Source organism: Copidosoma floridanum, unplaced genomic scaffold, assembly GCF_036245765.1.
Source record: "Copidosoma floridanum isolate Cflo_tuat_1 unplaced genomic scaffold, Cflo_Japanese_pri ptg000013l, whole genome shotgun sequence".
NCBI lineage: Eukaryota > Metazoa > Arthropoda > Insecta > Hymenoptera > Encyrtidae > Copidosoma > Copidosoma floridanum.
This window is the reverse complement of record NW_028321890.1, coordinates 37,430,463-37,451,937: the sequence shown is the minus strand read 5'-3', so window position 1 is coordinate 37,451,937 and position 21,475 is coordinate 37,430,463. Positions and strand designations below refer to the sequence as shown.

At 40.6% G+C, this 21,475-nt stretch overlaps 2 protein-coding genes across 3 annotated transcripts in view; one reads left to right on the top strand and one right to left on the bottom strand.

The window, feature by feature from the left end:
* Positions 1 to 5,046, bottom strand: part of LOC106642207 (Mediator complex subunit 20) — an 85,153-nt gene extending 80,107 nt beyond the window's left edge. The window contains exons 1-2 of the mRNA XM_089591453.1: positions 4,884 to 5,046; positions 4,530 to 4,672 (exon numbers count right to left, since the gene is read on the bottom strand). Of these exons, the coding sequence (XP_089447579.1) occupies positions 4,530 to 4,672; positions 4,884 to 4,897 (157 nt within the window). The 5' untranslated portion in view covers positions 4,898 to 5,046. The remainder of the gene's footprint in view (positions 1 to 4,529; positions 4,673 to 4,883) is intronic.
* A 364-nt stretch (positions 5,047 to 5,410) lies between these two features.
* Positions 5,411 to 21,475, top strand: part of LOC106642305 (uncharacterized) — a 94,311-nt gene continuing 78,246 nt past the window's right edge. For both annotated transcript variants that reach the window (XM_089591746.1, XM_089591744.1), the window contains exon 1: positions 5,411 to 5,649. The gene's annotated coding sequence lies outside the window, so the exon portion shown is untranslated. The remainder of the gene's footprint in view (positions 5,650 to 21,475) is intronic.

Sequence of the window (21,475 nt, the reverse complement as noted above, 5' to 3'; positions counted from 1 at the left end):
CAAAGCTTCGTCATTATCGCTTGTCTGTAGCAAAGCCACATTGGCTTTTGTCTATCGAGTTGAAATGACCAAACCTCACATTACTATGTGATTCAAGCTAACATAGCTAGGGTTTATGGTCAATACAGCTTTATTTTTCTCTATCATACAACCGACCAGAGACTTTATAAACTTTTACTTCCTTAGGCGTATCATGCAACTATGTGCAAAATAACTGATTGTACATTTTTGTAACCATAGTAATTATTTCAAATTTCAATATATTTTATTTTAAATCTTATTGGCATTACCAACTCACTGACGCTCACGGCAAAATGTTGGTTGCGCTGGAATACAGGGAGTAGATACGCTTTATATTGCAAGTGTAAAGTGCATCGATAAAGCGCAATCGGAGACTTCTTCGCTTGCTCTAGTGGTGTTAATACGATTTTATGTGCCGGTGCATGTGGGCTGAAAGTGGAGTTAGCCTAATTAATTTTAAAAATTTAGAATAATTACGAGAGTTACAAAAATGTACATTCAATTGTTTTGCACATAGATGCATGATATGTCTAATGGAATAAAAGTTGATAAAGTTCATCTTCAATCGTAAGCTCTGGAGTAATAAAAGCTCAACGTACTTAGCGATGTACTAGAGAAATGTATTTGAATTTTGTACTTTTATATAGTTTGTAGGAGTTAAAAAATACGAGCGGAAAATAATTCAAAGAGTACATGAAAATGTCTAATCCAAGACGTTTTATAAATCTTATTCATATCGGTAAAACCATATCCCGCAACAATAGCAGATAATCAGCATTTCCAAGTTTTCTTTCGTAAACAAGGTAACAGTCATATCTTGCTATTTACTCGTAGAAAGACACGAAATATGGAAAGATTTATTTTCATGTCTTACAGTGAAAGAAAGCACTTGATAACAACGATATCCAGTATCGCAATGCAATTGCAAATTGAAGAAATTAATTCCAATTTTGTGAAATGTGTGTATGTAAAAACTAATTGAGAGTAAAACATGGTATCGACGTTAACATATTTTATACCAATTTTAATTTAGATTTTTTAGATTCAAAGTTTAGTGAACTAAAGTGATATTTTTGAAATTATAATCTAAAACGAAAAAATATTCTAATTTACCGACAGATGATTTTAAAATAATTGTTATTAAAAAATATTGTTGATACAAAAATTGTTGATGTTAACTAATATTTACGTGTATAAGAAAAGTATTTTATTCTTATTATAGTATCTATTTATTAAAAATTCAACAGTGACAATAAAAGTGGTTACAAAATTTCAAAAAGCCTAAAGATTGATAGAATTATCATGATTCAAATGAATAAAAATTAATCCTATAAAAATACAAAATACTAAACAAAACGAAAAAAAGTCAAAAAAACCTCCGATTCTTCCAATTATGCCGAATCAAACGAGTTACCTAAACAAAATTTTACTTCTCTGAAATGTAAAAAAAAAAAAGGGATCGCCGTATGACGTTTATAGAAACGAAATGTATTTTATATGAAATATATGTAAAGTGAGAGCAAATTACAAAATCGTTGTCATGAAATTTCTCCGGTGTAATAGACGCTCAAGTGTAAAAGATAGAAACATCTTGTAATTACACACATGCATTTACATTTGCATGTTTTGCAAAATTAGAGAACGAGATATGTCGTTGCATCGAAGTGAAATGTCCGGACGGACGTTCCTTGGGTACCGTTCGGACAACTATTATGCATACTCATGAATTAATTATGGTAGGGCTCTGTACAATAACTTCTCTTAGAATCGAACGATACAATAAAAAAACGATACTCTGCACTGTGCACTTTTGTGAATTGAAGTTTTTCTGTATATAATCGTAGTGACGAGAACAATGATTCTTTTATTGCGAAACGCAAAGGCTATACGTCTTATAGTAAAAAATAGCTAGTATACGCAGTAAGGCTACCCTTGAAATTTTCAAAGTCAGTATCACTTGTTTCCTGATTCCCATAAAAAAAATTTATTTTATCAAACAATCGAAATAATATTATAAATATATGGATTAATGATTATTGGTAATCTAAAATATCGCTTTCAACGTTTACTGCATTTGTGAAAATTTTGAGACGCTCGATAAATAATTGAATTTTCCTGTACACTGAGAAAAATGATGATCGGAAGGTGAGGAAAGTCCATTTGAATTCTAAAAAGACATATCAATTTTCGTTTTGGACCCGAAAATGTTTACGACAGGCGGAAGAGTCTGAGACTATGGCAAATGTAAAATTCAATCGAGTAGATTTTTAAGATTCATTTTTTTTCAGTGTGCCTTTTTTAAGCACGTGTAAATAAACTGATTCCAAAATTACGTAGTCTTCATACGAGTGAGAAAAAAAAATTACGCGTAAAAAGCTTTAACGAGTCTCCACTTTTTTCTACAAAAAAAAAATTGTCATCGAGTCTAATAATAGGAGTCAAATTAAAATAGTCGCCGAAGAAGCTCTCACTCTTTACTTCTTTACGTTATACTTTCCCACTGCCTCCTTTCTCAAGGGAATTTTTTCTCAACTATATCTCAATGACAATTTACGTGTACACCGCGAGCAAGATTTTTTTTTCTTTTTTTTTTTCAGCAAACTGATACATTCCAAGCGTCCAGCTTGGATGTGCCTATACATAAAATTTCTGAATTATAGGTAAGCTAACGAAAGACAATAAGTAGTTGCAAATGTATAGTAAATAATCTTCGAAACAAGCGGCAATCCTGTGGTTTAGACCAACGGACAAGACTTGATTACAACGTAAATAAACAAAAACTATTTGTTTTTCAAACAACTCCGAAATACCTTAATATACATGAAATAAACTTAACGTATACATTACAATAGTAACGTATAGTAATAGGAACGATTTAAGCGGAAACGCGCGCGATACTTACGTTGTGTAGGTAATTTGTGTAAGGTAAAAATCAATTGAATTATAAAGAAATGACGATAATAATGAAACTTAACGACAATAAAATAATGGATGCTTGAGAGATATACATATATACATATAGATATATATATAAATATTATTATACATGATTGATAGCCGAGTGTACACGAACGAGAGTGAAGATTGATTTTCAATAAGTATAATAAGTACACGAAAACGAGAGCTATATATGATGCGAAAAAGAAAAATTCTCGTGGCTCGACGGTCTTTTGGAAAGACCGTTCGCCTCCTCCAGCTTCGCTTGCTAGATTTAATATTTTTGTAATGACGCCTTAGCCGTATGCATTGCTTGTTTATACCTTCGTAGTTTTTAAGCGCAGCTCTTGCACGTACACCACGTGGGAATACGTATACATCTTGAAGATAATGTCCTTCATCTCTAAAATTAACACTTTTTCAGCTCTCATTGTTTGAAGGTAACAAGGTATTGTAGCTAATGAGTGAGTTAAAGTATCGAAGAATAATTGAAAAAATATGAATTTTCATGGATACTCAATCGTTGGCTTTAGTGATTTTTAAATTTTAAGGAAGTGTGGGGGCTAAAAACTTTTGACTTTAGAGATGATGGACATTCTCAGTTACATACATGTACATATACACATGTATATAGTAGACACAGCTCTTGCGATGAAACGAAAGACGATGAATAAGTCCAGTGTAACGTGAGTATGGGAGTATATTTTGCTTATATGGTGTGTGCGGGAGCGTGAGAATGGCTTCACGTTTTTTGAAAAAGGTGAATGCATCATTGGAGTCAAGGCCGAAATGAATCGTGTGATCTGCATAGAATATATTATTTTGTAAAAAGTTTTATGCGTCTTCCTTTGTCGTTACGTAATTTAATTTAATGTAATATATAACAATAAAGTTCTCTGAGAAACGATTGTCTCAACTTTATAGAATACTACTGTTCTACAGAATAGAGAGATACTGATCTTTTTCAAAGTCTATAATACAAAAGTAACAAAATGTATCGATCAATGAGGTACTTATGAATTTTAAAGCTTAAAAAGTTCAACACCAAGAGTTTCTAAAATCTTTTTATCTTTAAATAGGATGACTTAGAAAAATATTAAGCCATGAAATTTTATTTGTTACTTAACAATACGTTAAACAATCATGGCCATTTGCATTTATACCTTGTCCTTTTTCTCATTCTAACAGAAGCTTGCTTTTCCTTGGCAAGCATTGAAGAGGTGTATTTTATGTTAAAATGTGTGTACTTAAATCTCAACTTGTAATAATATAATTGATGACCCGCCTTTGTACCTTTGTAGAAAAAGTTATCAATATATCAAGCCATACATGATTGCTACAAGAAACAGTCGGCAGAACCAAAATGTTGCGTGTTTGTATAAAATTAAACATACTAGAAAATATATACTACTGCTAAATAGAAGTACTCAATACAACTTGTCTTGTTTTGAATTTTGCCTTTCACCTAATCCCATGCTGTATTTGGTACGCATTTTCTTATAAAATTTTAATTTGTGTTACTACGTAATTCATGAGATTTTATTTTGTTTACAAACATTGATTAGACTCACCTAATTGTGGAACTGACATGTACGTATCGCAGTCAACCAGAAAGTGTCCAGCTGGTTTGGCACCCAATGTAATAACTTTTTTGGTCAACTGTTCAATAATCTGAGGACCAGTTTTGTTATCTGTTGTGGGGTACTGATATAACCTAAAAAAGTGACATGAAAATTTATGAACGTATTCAATCCTGTTTCTGAATAAATTGACCACAGGTATCCAAATGAAGCTATGTTATAAAACTTTATTGCGCATTAAAATAAAAAGTATAAATTATTCATCATGAAAAGAGGCTAAGTTGAACATGTAAAATAACAGAAAGATAATGAGCAAGGACATATATAAGGGAGTTGTACACTTACATTGTGAAACCCATTATTCTTGAATATTTTTGCACTCAATACTCACAATTAAAATCTACATTTACATAAAAAAATAACACAAAACACGTTTGTTTACACCGGCTAGTTGACACTGAGACGTGATACATATATACATACATACAGAAACAGGACGACAATAGCAGACAGCCTCTCTCAGCTGTCGTTTGAACCACCGGTCAACGGTAAAAAAGAGTTTAACCTCATCTTTTAATGGTAAGATTCCGAAAGTCGCATCCAGCGATCTCGTTATGAACCACTGTAGGACAAAAATTCAAAAGCATATTTGTGCAACTTCTTTTTTTATTTCAAGTTGCCGAAAGAAAAACCAATAAATTACATCATAATGTAAATAGGTAAATAGATTTTACATTAACTGGAGCCTGACAGTTAAAAGTCTTCAGTCTTGTCAACGAGACAGCAGAGGTCACGAGTAGTACGTAAGCTGCAGACAGCTGTCCTTTCTGCCGCTCACAGCCATAGCCAGATCTCCGAGCTCGTTCGTGAGCATCAAAGAGTTGCGCCTCATCCGCCGTCGGTGTTGCTCTCGAGGGTGTCTGTTGTCCGCGTCGCGGATGGCTTTCGTTGTAAGCCTTCACCCGCGATCATAAATCGTGTGTGTGCATAATATATATAAATCTATATATACCTACCGCCAGTGCAACGAGCGATACAACTGTAGATCTTCGCAGGGCCTTCGGTACAGTCATCCTCGGCGTCGGGAGACACGAAGGAAGAGGAGACTAAGGTACGTCTACGAATGCTCTTTAAAACTGGTTGCTGGATAGCCATGAGTACCGATATATTATAAAGAAGACCCGCCAGCTCCGTTATAAGTATATATATGATGGTGCACCACACTGTACGTGGGTGGTTCGTGGGAAGTCCTTTCTTTCCATGGTCCGTGATGCTCCGGCACTCGCTCAGGAAGGTTATGGTCGATGTTGTTTTGTATGCGACCATCCTTGCACATATACCAGAGTTGCTAAAATATTGTGTGTGGGTGAAAAGAGTTGTGTCTCTTGTCTCTGTGAATTAATTCGGAACCGTACAAGAAGTTAATATTTGTTTACATTTTCATAGCCTGTCATTCTACTTTATTCATCTCAATTAATAATAAAAATAAAAAGCATCAGCCGCCTTATTAAATGATTAGTAGTGTTGTAGGCACGCCTTGCATATACATTGAGCGCTGTCTGCTGCTGCTTGAAAAACGTATTTTAACACAAATAGTCGAACGAATGGTGATTTGTAAAAAATGTTATTAAATGCAAAACTAAGAGATTCCATTGATTTACCGAGTGAAGGATTTTAGCACACATTCGCATAACTTTGGCACTCGTGCACTTTACAAACTAAACCCGGCTGTCTGGTCCAGAGATATTTCCGTCAGAACAGTCGGTTATATATAGGTACTCATATACAGCCAAGTACGTGTACCAGAATAGAGTTGTACAGAGCGAGAAATCGAGATAAGTTAGCAGCTGCCGCGAGCGAATGCACCGGGCGCAAGTTCTCTCCATATTCGGGCATCATGTGCACACACAACATATTATATACTCCCTCCTCCCTTTTACTCGGTCATGCAACGGCACAGTATGTATTATATAGTCACGGCAAGCCCTTTAAATTTTAGAGTTTTTTTTTTTTTTTATTACTCAGCTGAATCCGATGCTGAGAAAAACTTTGATTCGCATTCATTGAGCTACTGCGCATTTAGGTTAAGTTTTTTTGGTTTTTTTCTTTTGGCGTATTCTATAACGTAGCTTTCTTTTTTTCCTTTTTTCCGAGTATTTGATCATTCCGTGCACTGAGAAGTGTTTCGCTGCCATTAAAAGCGTAAGAGGATGTTTACTTGGATTGCAATGGTTTATTTGATCAAAAAACATTATTTTTTCACTTTTACATGACTTCAAATTTCAACACGTGCAATGTACTTTGTTCAGTTTTTTTGTGCGGTATAGTATAAGCTTTGAAAGGCCAATTACATATTTACAAGAGATGACGTGTACTTTCTTTGCGATTACAATGTGTCATAACAGGATATTCGACGAATCATTAACTTTTTTTTTTTTTCATTTGTTTATTGAAAATAATTTATTCCTAATGTGTCAACTAATTATTAACTATTGCAATAAAAACTAAAAATTTCACAACCAATTGAGCTACAGATCAAAAAAAGCACCGACAAAAGCTTATAACAAACCCTGTAGGTATTTACAGTTGTTGTTGAAGCTCCATAAAGAATAAGGGTATCAATTATTCGCCCAGTTGGCCTATACCAAGATGTAAAAAAGAAAAAAATGCTAACCGGTTATCGTTTAAGTATACACAATGGACTGTGCTTACGACACGCCTGACGTAATTGAGTGTGCAACGAGAGGAGCTGCTTCTGCAGGAGCTGTTGTGGGCCTATACTTATGTTGATCATCTCTTTTTCGCTTTCGAGTGCTCTCACAAGGTCTATACGCCGGACAGCCAATCGAGACAAATTAAAAAAGAAGAGACCGGTGATACAACGCGTGAACACGTTTTTAATTTTTTTAATACTAGTTGGGAAAAAGAAAAAAAAAAAATTCGAATGTTGAAGTACTGGCGAATAAAGAAACGAAGAAAAAAAAAAATTGAGGAGAGAAGCACCGTGAAATTTTAATCAACCCGCTGAATAAGGTAGACAGCCTCCCACGCAAATTCTGCTTACCCAATTGCTCTCTCTCTCTCTCTCTCTTATAATATATTCCTCACCGGCACTCGAGCCCGAGAGATCAAAGAGAGACTTGAAATTTGTATAACGGTATACCACCATTCGGCGGTTTTGACAGCGTCGGGGCATCATCTCGCCACTTTTACCGAAATCCCCCTCCGATATACATCTACTTGTACTTTATGCACCAGAACCGAGCCACGAATCCCAATTTTTTCCCCCGCGAAAAAAATAACGTACCTATTCAAATGTGCGACTCGGACTATCGCGCTTGTAAGTATTACTATAATATAATTGACATGTATATAATGCGTGGGGGCTGGATATGCGGATTATGCAAGAATTACGAAGAGAAATCTTGTCGAGGTGTGCGCGATAAGAAAGAAAATCGCGGCGTAATGTTATCCGTACAAACGAGCGGAAGTGCCAAAGGGTATGGAAAAAGTTGCGATTATATGCACGCCCGTTCAAGGATGCAATGCGAAAAAAAATGTGCATCAGGGACGCGTACCGCAAGTGCCAAGTGCACGGGACGATGAGTGTACTTTGTGTGTCACCGTTTTTTTTTTTTTTTTTTTTGCGCCACTGTGCCGTGGATGGAAAAGAAGCGCAATGGCGTGTACCTACATACAAGTTCTCTGAAGGTCTATTTCCGCGACTCTTCTCTCTTTCCTCTTGCACTCGTATTATATTATATTCCGGCAGCTGGCGATGGAAGCTTCCTCTTTCTCACGTCTCTGTGGGTGTACATCGCGTATTATACCTATACGTCAGATGCAAAGCTCCGCAGAGACGAAAAATTGAAGAGATGCAACGGCGATGCGTACATGTATAACTGCATGGGCACTTGAGCGCCCAGTCTTTGAACATAAGGGCTTGTATCTTTGCGCGTAACTCCTTCCTGGAAACTTTCTACAAGCCTTTTTTTGTGGATTACATTTATTTTCTGTATCTACTTGGCTTTCAAATAAGGAAGAAGAAGAATAATCGTTATTAGTTTTCAAAAGTCGTTGTACTCGCTCGAGGGGGGGAAAAAAAAGTTGTAATAAAAAAACTTTTCATGCTGTTTGAAAAGTTTCTCTTGGCAAATGTAAACGGAATATTTAGGCGAAGCTTGAAAATAACAGTGTGGCAAAAAAATTTTTTCTTTACTCGCTCGATTTTTCTCCGAAATTAACAACCGCATGAAGTAAAATTGATTTACTCTAGATAAAAAATATTCGAGGATTTTTTGTATCACTTTCATCGACATTTTTTATAATAAGATACAAAGGTGAATATGACCGTGCTGACCTTGTCACATACTGAATTTTTCATTAAAAAACGAATTAATTAAAAAATGGAAGAAAAAAAAATTGGGCTGAAGAGTTGAATAAAATTCCACGAGTCAGTTTATTGGCTTTCTCTAAGCGTACCAGTCGTATATTATATGCCTCGAATAGTTCCGTGCAATAATGACATTTTTTACATTCGGGGCTCATTCAAATAAAAAGTGAGTTATGGGACACTAAAGTCTTGGACGTGCGTGCATCGGCGCGGTAGCGTTTGATCCGAAATTTGACTTTCGTATTAACTCACGATTGGTTGAATTTCCATTTGGCAGGGAAAGGATCGTAAATTTTTTTTTTTAGCTTTCAAACGTATTTGTACGGTACATATCTAAATGAAAAAAATCACGTGATTTCGTTTTTCAGTGCACTTTTTTAAAAGTACTGCAAACAAAAGGGAAGACAAAAATGAATAACCAGAACCCACATTTCTGATGAGTTTAAGTATCCGTGCCAGCTTAAACCGGGAGAAACTGTTTTTTGAAAACACTTGCCAGTAGCAAATCGTACTTTAAGCACCAAAACCAGTAAATTTACGCACACGGTTGTAAAAATAAAATTTTTTAGTTATACTGCAGCTAAAAGAGTCCCATCGTGCAAAATGCGTGCTTTATTCCGAAACTTATCAAGTGAACCCGTGGGGTCGGTCAGAGAGCCGTGCATCAGAGCTTGAGAGAACTCACAGTGGCAGCTAGAAAAAAGAAATGAAAAATAATCGCCGACTCGAGAGAGCAAACGCTATATGCGGTAGCTGCACCCTATATAACAAAACGCGGGCGGTGGTGGTGGTGCGATTCCCTCTCACTTTCTCGCACAAGCTAATTCGATAACCACGACCCTCCCAACCTCTCACTCTGCTTTGTACCACCCGCGCAATTATGAGCCGTCCACGCGCAGCTGGAGCTCCAAAGTGAACAAGAGAGAGAGAGAGACCGAATTCCCGCGGGCTCGGCGACCATTAATGCATGAATAATATTCCTCCTGATGAATCGCCGATGATAATGCCCCGTGTCACACTGGCTAGCGGGAAATCAATTATCGCCCCCGTGGACGTGGATACAGTTGTCTGAAAAATGCTGGAAAAAACTACTGCCCAACTTGTTGAATATTGTGTCCGAAAGGTATTTTGGGGACGTTTTACTTTTAAACGAGTTTACAAATATTATGTTTTTTTTTTTTCTTTTTTTTTTTAATCGAACCAGGTGTAGCGATACATAACGAGATGTACTGTATTTGCCGTGTACCGTGACATCATCTTATTAGTAAAATTTGTGTACGTTGGTGTTGGTATTTTACTTTTCCAAGTATAAACTACGTTTCTTCGCGAATCACGTGTAGGTGATGTGGTTATATTTATTATATTAAAAAAATGACAAGGAGCCGGCCAAACTTTTCACTAGGTATTCCATCAAGCGAACTCAACTTTGAAATATTTAATATCTTGCGTATGCGCGAGAAATAATGAAAATACTTGCAAGTATTTCGTGGCCGGTGTTCTAAAACGCGATTTGTCCTCGCATGAATAATGCAGATACGCAATATAAGTACGCAGTGCCGCCAGAGACGGGGAAAAAGTGGGAGAGGAAATGCGAAAAATTTTCCCCCTCCCCCCTTCTTTGCGTGCTTCCGTACGAAGCCGATACGGCAATTTTCCTTTCTCAAAGTGCACCTCCTCCTCCTCTTTTTCCTTGCGGTCATGCATTAGATGCCGCGCCTTTGTACGCAGCGCGACTCGTGCAAAACCTCGGAAAGCTTTACGAGCTTTTTCCGACCGTCAAATTTCACAGTCTTTGACGCGTGCGCGCAACTGAAATACGTTTTTCCCACACAAAGCGTTCATTAGTCCCGAAGAAGAAGCATTGGATGGTTTTTTTAAAAATTTATTTATTTTTATGGTAAAACCCTCGCGTATTCGATCGCAACCTTGAAACGTGCAGTTCCATCACCGCTCGACGAGATAAACAAACCTCGCCCCCCCTCGAATTTCCAGCCGCGCGTGCTTATAGTGCCCTTCAAGCTCACCCGTGTATATATCCTCCCCCACGAATGTACACAAACGAGCCCAGTTTATGCTTCTTCCATCGAGAGTGCAAAGGACGCAAAGCAGAAACTCGAAGAGTATATATAGGTACACCTAAACCTGTACAGCAGCGTAAAAAGGATGCGTAAGAGGAAAAATCAAGGACTCTATATGTATGGCGGCAGCAGAATATTTTCGTTACGCGCACCAATGGGGAAAGTTATCGAGTCGCAAAAGTCAAAGGGGGGTGGGGTGGAATTCGAGATTGCAGCGACAGTTCGCTAGGGAGACGCGAAAAATCAGAAAATCGCCTTCTTGACTGCCGACAACTTTGGGAATTCGATCGCTCGAGGGGTGAGAAAAGGGCCGAGCGGGTCATTTTGCTGCGATCGAACGGAGCCACTTTAGTACCTATATACCCCCGTATCTCCGGGGCGCGAAGCCGTAAATGCGATTCGCACGCGCTCGATATGATTTTCAGCTGCAGTATACGTACGTGTGGTAGTTAATTTGGTTCACGAGTCGGAGTCACCTACCCTCTCCCTCTGATTGTATTATCCAGTAATAGACTCGGCTGGTATAACAGTTCTTGCTCCGATAATCGATTGGCCGGCAGATTTTACGGATATTCGGGAAAATGGCACGCCGAATTCCGCAGTTTGCATACACGATCTGATCGAAAAAGTTCGGAATCGCCCCCCCCCCCAATATCGCGATGATTCATTGATAAAAAGTTTCAACGATCGGCCGTTGTCCTCGATATTATCACGTGACTTGTCGCACCGGTTACTCTGTATAACATCACATGTTTTATACACCTCGTAAATTTATACCTTCCGCATGATAATCCGTACGTAACTCTGTTTTTACTACCTTTTTGATCAATCGTTGGGACGGTAATAAAAAAAAAATTGAGTTTTTTAATTTGATAAAACACCGTAATTGGAAAAAAACAATAACCAAGTCAACTATAGCGCAGCTGAACGTTGTGTTTTCCGAGTTTCTAAATATATAGGCATCATTGAGAGGCCGGAAAAATATGTTTTGAAAAACATGCGCTCTCGTTTCAGATCAAAAGTAACATGATGATGATCAACACGTGAAACTCGGCAAAATATACCCTACTCTTAGTATTTTGTTTATCTTCGAATGCAAAAAAACAAGCGTTCGAAAACACCCCTACATTCTATGTAGTTAATTACTTTATCTTTCTTTAGACACTTTGTTGTCAAATCGATGTTCGGTTAAATAAACCAGCATCATCGGTAGAGAGGGGGTGGGGGTAAACTCCTGCAAATATGCAATATACGCAAAGCCTCACTGTGACAGCTGGGCCTTTTTTTTCAACGCCAACAGCAATTAACAGCACACGGTCGTAGCGACGCGATGCGATCAGCCCGAATGTATTTTTATTCTGAGCTATGAGATGCCGAGTTCCCTCCTCGCCACGCTCGGGATTATCGACGCATTGGCCAATGCTTCTTTTTTTATATTTTTTATTTGTTTTTTGTTTTGAAGTATCGGGGCGTCCGACCCCCGAACCTTACACATACTTTCAAGTATAAAGAAATACCGCTGCCTTTTAGGTATATGATATTATTATTATTATTATTGTTAGAAATAGCGCACTCGTATATCTTTTTGCTCAAAAGGCTCATCTGCGCCTTTAATATTGCCCTTCCCTGGACTCTGTACAAAATGAGACGAGGCGGCGTGTTGGTGTCGACTGACGTCATCCAAGCTCGCGCGGTCAATTTGCGCGGTGCAACAGCCCATACTTATACAAACGAGAGTAACCGAGTAAGCGAGAGAGAATCAAAAAGAAAGCTGCTCGCACTCGGTTTTATTATTAAGCGGGGCCGCGAGAGCTTATCGCGCGAGTGGTATGACTCTGGCGGCGGCGAGTTTTCTTCCTCCCTTTCCCCCTTCTCCTCTCACCGTCGCGTTTAAAAATAGGCGTACGAGCATTTTCGAATTTTGCTTCCACGAAGCGGCACCGGTTCGCGCGAGCTTTTTTGCCGCCGCCAACTGGCTCGCCCACGCGCAAAGACCCTTCAAACTCGCAGGGTCTTACTTCACTGAATTTTTTTTTTTTTTTCTGGTTCGGAGGCTGGAAATATTTTTGTGAGCTTCGAAAGATTATAGTGTTTGTAAAATGTCGAAAACGACATGATTATTTGGGCGATAAATTGAAGATAATATCCATACACGTCCGTACGATTTTTACAACAATTTCACACGACACTACCCTGTGTTCTTGTTCTCTCGAGCATGTGTCATAAATTTAATGCTTCCAAAGAGGTTTTTAATGGACTGCACTTCCTGCGAGCTATGGTGAACAAAAAAAAAAAAAAAAAAAAAAACGTATCCGTCTGTCACCTTCTAAGCGTAAAAAATACATCCTGTGCGATCGCGCGCACCAACAAAGCTAATTGGACACGGCCACTGCGGTATTGCCGTCGAATTAACAATCGCTCTGGCGCTGTTGAATCAGTTAGCTTCGATTGTTTAATAAAATGTACACACCCCTACTTGTATACGTATACGTTATCTGCAACCTCCCGTAGTCACCCCTGAAAAATAGAACACGATGATAAATCCACCATATAAAGCACATCGCTGTACACTCTATTATTAACTCGGCAAAGAAAGTTTTACCTCTGGAAATAAAATATCGTGTACGTGATGTGTTTTTTTTAATCTTGCCAACTACGAACTTTATCGGTAAAATTCGGTATACGAAACAAAAAAAAAAACAAAAAAAATGAAAAACGTATTTTTCCAACAAAAAAAAACCTCTTGTGACTTTGTTGCAACAGATTTTCAAAACCAGCCTCGTGCCCGACTATTGCCGGAGAGAAAATTAAAAAATTTTTCCCCGAGACCCAAGATCATACGCTTTTATTTTCAAAGCAGCGCGCGGATCCTCGGTTTTCCCCTTAATCGCCGGCTCTGGCATTTTCAGCGAGCTGCTCGCCCTTTTGTACCTACACAGGAAAAAAAAAAAACAAAAAAAAAAAAAAACAGCACTTTCCTCGAGTTAACGAGAATTAATACACCTGGGCGCTATCTCTATTCCGGACCGAGATAAACGAAAAGAGAGAACCTCGTTACGCGTATGGACGTCAACTTTCCTGGATTAGAGGCTTACACGCCGTCGGCGTCGCGTCTAGACACTGGCTGCTCTTAACTTTGTGCTAATATGACTCCTCCCTCTTGCTACACAACGAAGACTACATATTATCCTCTTTCTCTCCCTTTTTTTTTTATCCCCCAGCTTCTCTCGTGTTTCCCTCGAATTTGCAAAGTTCGCGGTTCCGGACATTTTATGTCGGGTTTAGGCAAAAACACCCCTGCCGAGCAGAGCAAGTATGAATTTCCATAATTTTTTTCATCAGGAGTGAACTGTAAAAGCTGGTGGGAAAATCCTTTTGTTTATAGCTGATTAAAAAAAATGTTCTCGTCTCCGTACGTATAGCTACTTTGTTCGCAACAAAAATATCTCGCCACGGATCGTCGAAGGAAGAGCCCCCTAACGTTGCAAGAGACGTGTCGGACAGTGTTGTGATACAAAAGTGCCATCGGATCCAAAAGTTTCTCTCTACGATCCTGGCGGCGATAAGCTTTCTCCGACCACCAGACAAACCCGCGGAATTGACTTCGTTGTGACAGAACCTCGCAATGATGCCTTTATGTATATAACTCGGAGAAACTAACTTGCATGTATACAAGAATATGTTCTTGCGCAAGAAGAAGTTCTCAGATGGAAAATCGATGTGTATAAGGAGTGTATTTTCGTTAATCAAACAACAGTGAATCGAATAAATATATGAGTCCATGATGAATTCTCATGGCGTGGAAACTCTCGTAAATTTAAGTGAAATTCAATTCGAGAATTTAGCTATTGAAATATCAAAATGTGTGTCGAGTATTAAATTTTTTTTTTTTCATTCTAATTAGGGAGAGTCCATAATATATACGAGCGAAATTCATACCGCTTCGATAAATTTCAATTATTCAACTTTCATTTATTATCGTAAGTATATGTGTATGTGCAGCACATCCAATCCTCGCGTAAAATCACAAAATTGCATGAAAAAAAAAAAATCACCATTTAGTCGTTTCATCGTCTATCGGTATCTACAAATAACTCGAGTGCAATCGCCCACATATTATATGTATACCTGGCGCGATCGTCACGATTGACTATAGGCTAGTCGGTGAAAAAGCTCGATTTCCCGAACACCAAAGTAAGTACATGCTCGGAGGAGGCAAAAGCGGCGCTTCAAAGGAGTGCTCGGGGCGATTTTAAAAAGCTGCACTGCCACATAGAGTATCTGGTCCCAAAAGAAGCAAATAGCAGCGCGGCCGAAAACCACGACCATTCAAAGACCGAAAACACACACGCTACTCCTATACATGTATACGTACACATGACACACGGTCTTCGGAGGAGGAGGAGGGCGGGACGCCAACAAGGGCGCGCGGGGATACACGCGAGGCTGCAGTTATTCCGAGACCGTCTGCGGGGTTAACGCTCGCTCCGCGTTGGCTTGGATGTGATATACGTATACACATTAGTGTGCGCGCTTCCGACCGATCACCCCTTATTTCGGACCTCCCTTTCTCTCCCGCGCTTGAAAATCAAAACGCGCCCAAGGCCTGCCAAGAATTGGACCGCCTCGCCTGCGCTCGACCGGATTTTGATACTCGGTATATGTACGACATGCTTGGCTCTCTCTGATGCACCCTGCGGATCACGCGGGTGGAATTTTTCGAGTTTCGAGTCGAGTATATCGCAGAGAGAGACAACCATCTCCTTTGTGCGCATATACATGCATACGTAAAAAAAAAAAAAAAAAAAAGTGCAGGCGCGCCGGAAGAGAGTGGGTCCTTTCATTCGACACAAACCTCTCGGAAGTGCCGATACTCTCTTACAGGCGTCACGACGTCTCTTTCGTTAGAGTCAGCGGCATCGCGAGAGATCAAACAATCGGTAAATCAATTTTTGACCGAACGAATAAGTATCGAGTATAATAATTATACAACATCGCCCCTCTAACGCAACCGCAAAATTGAGGAATTGTCGAGGAACTTTTGATGCAAATAACATGAGGGTGTGTGTGTATATATATATATAAAATCTAAAATTTTGATGTTAACTAGACGCCCGAGCTTATTTGGCTCAACGAGTTTCGCGGTCCGTGTGCAGAGCGGCGAAACAAGTTTGAAAAAGCATATATACACGCCGATGCGCACGGTTTATGTTTCCCAGTCGATGGCGATGGTACGTACACCCTCTTGTAAACGTTCAAAGGCGTGACTCAACATTCAGATCGGAATAACTTTGGAGGTTTCATTGAAGAAAAAGAGAAGCGGATCATACATATTATCATTCACGCACGAGAGAGGATATCAATTTACAACGCGTTTTCCGCTCAGAGTCGAATGGACCGTTTTAAAGAGAGATTGCGGTATTGCAGATAGATGAGGGCATATATATGAGGATGGGGGAGGGGAATGATGGAATTCGACGTTTCAAGGAGGACGACGAGGAAGATTTAGCTTGGGCAGCCCACCACAAACTATATGGAGCGCGCCTCGAGAGTCATCCCGGACACTTGGTCAGGGGGATGTATGGGTTGGCACTGTACACAGGTACAAAGTGCCCGCACACGGGTTATAAGCCAAGAGCGTTCATACATCAAAATTTAATATTAGCAGTGTGTGGAGGTCGGAGGCTCTGCCATTGCCCCGATATCTTACTCCTTCTCGGCTCCCTTGGGATCCGTTACGGATTTATGGGTTCGTTAAACCCTACCCCGCCGTCGCCCGGTATCGCTACCACACGAGGTGGCGGTGCATGGGGAACCGCTGCTATCAAAGTTGGCTTAGCTAGAGCCGACTCTCGATTTGTCCGGATGGAAGGATGAGCGACAAGTCGGGCCGGATAGTCCACATATTATACATACATACAGGTACAAGGGGTCCAGGTGGTGCATTAACTATTCCGATTTGTCGTTTCTTCCCTTTCTCTCTCTCTCTTTCTCCTTAGTTGCAGGATGATATTACTTTGTTGGCATCGTGGAATTTTTAATCATACCCTTCCTTGACCTATGCGGCGAGTATCGTGTATCATTTGCCGATATTACCCTAGCGCAGTCAGCGTTGTCTCTATCGTCAATACTCGATTACAATTTTCATAAATGGCACGAAATGCCACGCTTGTTCGTAGGTTCCAACGAGGATTCTTTAACCCTCTGTCTCTCGTTTTTACCCAATAGTTTTCTCTTTGATTGTACGAAGTAAAAAAAATACATACTAAAAGTGCATATTATAAAAAAAAAAATAAAAAAATGTCACGTTAGCGTGTATTTTTGCGTATAGAATATACCAACGCGAACGAAAAGAGAGATCGGACTCCGTCCCTCGATATGGCTATACACGCGCAACCTGCCAAGTTTAATAACAACCGCGGGATGCCCGCGCCAGATGTTCCTCTCCCTCGAAATGACCGCCATTTTCGTTTGCGGCTTCTATGTATATACCAACACCCCGCCGGCTGCCGCCTTCGTAATGTGACTTTGACAATACTCCCTATAACGTACACAGTCGGGATAATAACCTTTTCTCCCTCGCTCGCGTCGTTTGTAAGGATCATCGGATATCTTAACGCCTCCCCCCCCCAAGTATATCTCGGTGCATTGCACACGCGCCCCCCTCCGTTCTTCCCGCCGAGGTCTGATCATTGTTTGAACCCCGCACCCCCACCAATCGCATCGAGCCGCGAAAGCGACACTTTACCTTTTCAATCGGAGCCACATCTGCGCCGTGATCTCGCTCGGCACCGGGGACTGGACAAAGTTTTCCATTCGCTTCGCCGATAGAGCCCAAGTGTAATTTTATTATTTGTTGTTAATAGGTGCGACTCGATGGATCCCTCAAAAGATGAAAAAAAAAGTGTGTCGACGTGTCTATCCATATACACTTTTTTTTATATTATAGTGCTTTACGTCCTATCCGGCTCCTATAAAGGGCACTACTATGGGTACTTAGCACTTGGGAGAAGGAAGGGAAGAGGGATGTGGGAGGCCTCCCATTACTGGAGGGGGGTAGGGAAAAATTAGGCAATTATGCTGCGAGAAGGTCGCCTTACACCCTCCTCGAGGAGCATTGCGTGGTGAAAAAGCACTTGTGAAAATACACAGAGGTACTTGCCCGAAAAAAGTCGCACTATGGCCGGGAATCGAACCACGGTCTCCCGCGTACCAATCCACGACCTAGCCGACTGAGCCACCGCGCACTCTATCTATATACACAACTCGTGTTCTGCGAGGGGGCGAAGGAAGGAAGGAAGGAAGGTACCGAAGAGACAATCGGACAAGTTTAAATTACAGTCCCGAACGTATAATGTAACTCCTAGTCGTCCGAGTTGTTGGCTCCTGTCGCAGCCCAAAGAGTTTCTCGATTTGCGGAGCCTTAATCAAATTAGCGCGCCGGGGGGTGGGGCCAAAGGGGCTACTGGCCTCCTCTTTCGCATGCACCACCAGCGCTTGCGACACGCTAATGACGTAAGTTTGTCCCTCTCTTTGAGCCGTTGCAGGTGACGACAACAGCCCTGTAATGTAACGCGTGAGCCGTTAATTGTTCGCCGCTAGTTGTTGCGCAACAACGAAAATTTCGCTAATCACCGGCGCGTATGTTAATCGATCGCCGTCGCCGTCGTGTATATCGTAGCTATACTCATTCATTCCCTCTTTCCTTATCGTGTTTTTTACGAGCTCTCTCTCCCTCTCTCTCTCTGTTGCGCAAAGTCATATGTTGTACATATACCCAAGCGTGGATGGTTTTCCGCGCAAAGTCGTCAATAACAACGAGTTTCCGAACAATGGGCCTCTTCGTCGCGTGCAGTATTGGTCTCTCGATAAGTAATCTTTCGCGCGTACGGCGAGGAAACAAAGTGCGGAGCAACAACCTCGTAGATGTGGAAAGGCCATCAGCTCCGATAGAAAATTACTTACAGGACGTGGATTTTTTTTTTGTTTTTTGTTCCGAGTCCCCGTGCTCTTGGCGAAATGGAAAAAGGCCGAGGAGCTTACGCGCCAAGTGTCCATTCAAGAGTCGAAGGATTGGACGGGGAGGGGAAGAAGGAAAGCTCCCGTGTGGAGGCGAAAGATCCGTCCCCTCCGACACTTTCTCTCGGCTGCGTCGTAAACGTGAAACTTCCGCCGGGAGAGTGTATAAGCCGTGGATATTTAAGGCCTCCTCTTTGTATAATATACACACCTATATACATCTCGCGCGCAAGTGCGGACCTAGAAAGCGCGACAGTAGCCTCAAAGACGCGTGTCTTTTACACGTGTATGGAAGGAAAAAGAGTAAAAGTGAAAAATCGCTAATCGATCGAATCTCAAACGCAAGCAGCTCTAGGAATAATTGACACCTCCGCATACGTTTTTTAACGACTCGCTTTTAACGAATTTTTTTCGTTCAAACAAGCTTACTCGACTCTTTTTTTCTTTCTTTTGCAACGAGAGTAACTCTGCTCGCGTAATTTTTTTTTTTTTTTAGCTGCGCCGGACTTTGTTTTACGTGCGACGCGATATCGCACACACTTTTTTTTCCTCGGGTGTATTTTTCATTTTTAAACTCAAGGGAGTCATGTAGCTGAAAAAAAAAAAAAAAAAGGAAAGAAAGAAAAAATATATACGCGTAGGTGTATATCCCAGCGACGCGTTTATCCTGTCTCTTCTCCGTTGTTATTATAAAACCCCCACCTGTACACTCTCGGTGAAATCCAAAACGCGCTCATTAAAACCCGAGTCGCGATAATAGCTCCTATCTGTATGTATATAGCGAAACTGTAGCAAAGTATAAGGTAGAAACCGGCAAAGACCAGCTCGACGTGGAAATAAGTGTCGTTTCCACGCAATGATCCCCGAAAAAGTTGAAACGAAACGCATGGCTTGCAGCTCACCCGCATTTTTATGAAAGTTTATACGCGATCTCGTGGACCGATCGAGCAACACCAAGATTATGTCGAGACATGTGTATGCAATTTTGATGGAGATACGTACATCTCACTATGGATGAAAGCTATAATCTGCTCCCCCGCACTCGTGCCCCTCGTTAATATGAACCACATCGTGCGGGTGGGATACCAGTTCGAAGACCCTGGTCTATCAAGAGAGTGAAGTAATCCATGTGATGTACCTATGTATAATGATAGCGCGACTCACTTGGGCCAAACTTGCACCTTATCGTCGACGCAACCCTTGTGCATACACTGCAGTCATGCGGTGCAACCGTAGTTGGGTATATACATACCTATATACATATACGTGAAAGTCGAGGGTAACTTCGTAAAGTGCATATTGTCCCTCTCTATAATAGGTACGTATCGTGTAGCTGTCAGGAAACAATTGGCATAGAAATAGGCACTTGTCGCGGCGCATCTGCGACTTGGCGTATTATATGCAAACGCTGCTCCTGTGAAGGTAAAGTGTATATATATATAATACAGGGCTGTATGATATACTTGTAGTTACGTATATTATATCCCATTCAGCTCACGACTTTTCAATTTGCGCCTCAAAGTGCACAGTTATTCCGATGCGCGTAACGCGAGACACCGCCAAGTTGTTGCTGAGTGCACTTACGTGTCATCGGCTTACCGATACGATTCTTAGATATACATTTTTCCAAAGGAAAAAATTGCCTTCGATTTTATGTGTACAACAGACGCGCAAGCATACGTGTATATATAGGTACAGCTGGCACGTCTTGGTATATAAAGTTGAAAAATCACACTGTGCATCGGGGTGGCTCGGACTTTGTAATTTCGAGGACACAAAAGCCTTTGTGGTGTGAAAAATCGCTTCGTGCAACAAAAGGTATAAGTCCGATGATGCAGCGATGCTGATCCACCGGCTAATCAGATGACGCTGGGGGATGTCTGCGAGGGGAGCACTACACGTACACGAGATCAGCGGGGCTTATAGGTCGTCGTATTGGGGATGGTGAAAATTATCGATTTCCCTACGGTACACCATATTGCGGATCAGTGTCCAGATTGTCTCGACTCCCGAACTTGTACGTACTCGCACCAGCCCCGTACGTGTCTCTGTGATAATTCATCTGTATAGTACAATATGTGGCCCAGCAACGGGGGGGTTTGGATTTAGAGCTTCAAGATGAAAAATATTGGTTAAACGGAAAACTACCCTGAAAAGTCGATCCGATCTCTGTAGCTAATTGGGATCCGATTCGGCTCGAGCGTAATGTAGATGTTATCCTCAAAGTTGAAATTTTACTTTGAAAAAAAAAAAAAACGCCGCCTCGCACAAGAAAAGTCACCACCACCACTGGCTGCTGTGAGGCACTAGCCATTTCTCGACTACTTTCTTTCAGGCAAGAGTCGTCTCTCTGAAAAGCGCCCAGCGGTTTCTTAGCGTGATCTCGAGCTCGGGGCATCTCTTGATTCGAATGCGCTTCCTTTAGACGATGAATGCAAAAGAAGAAG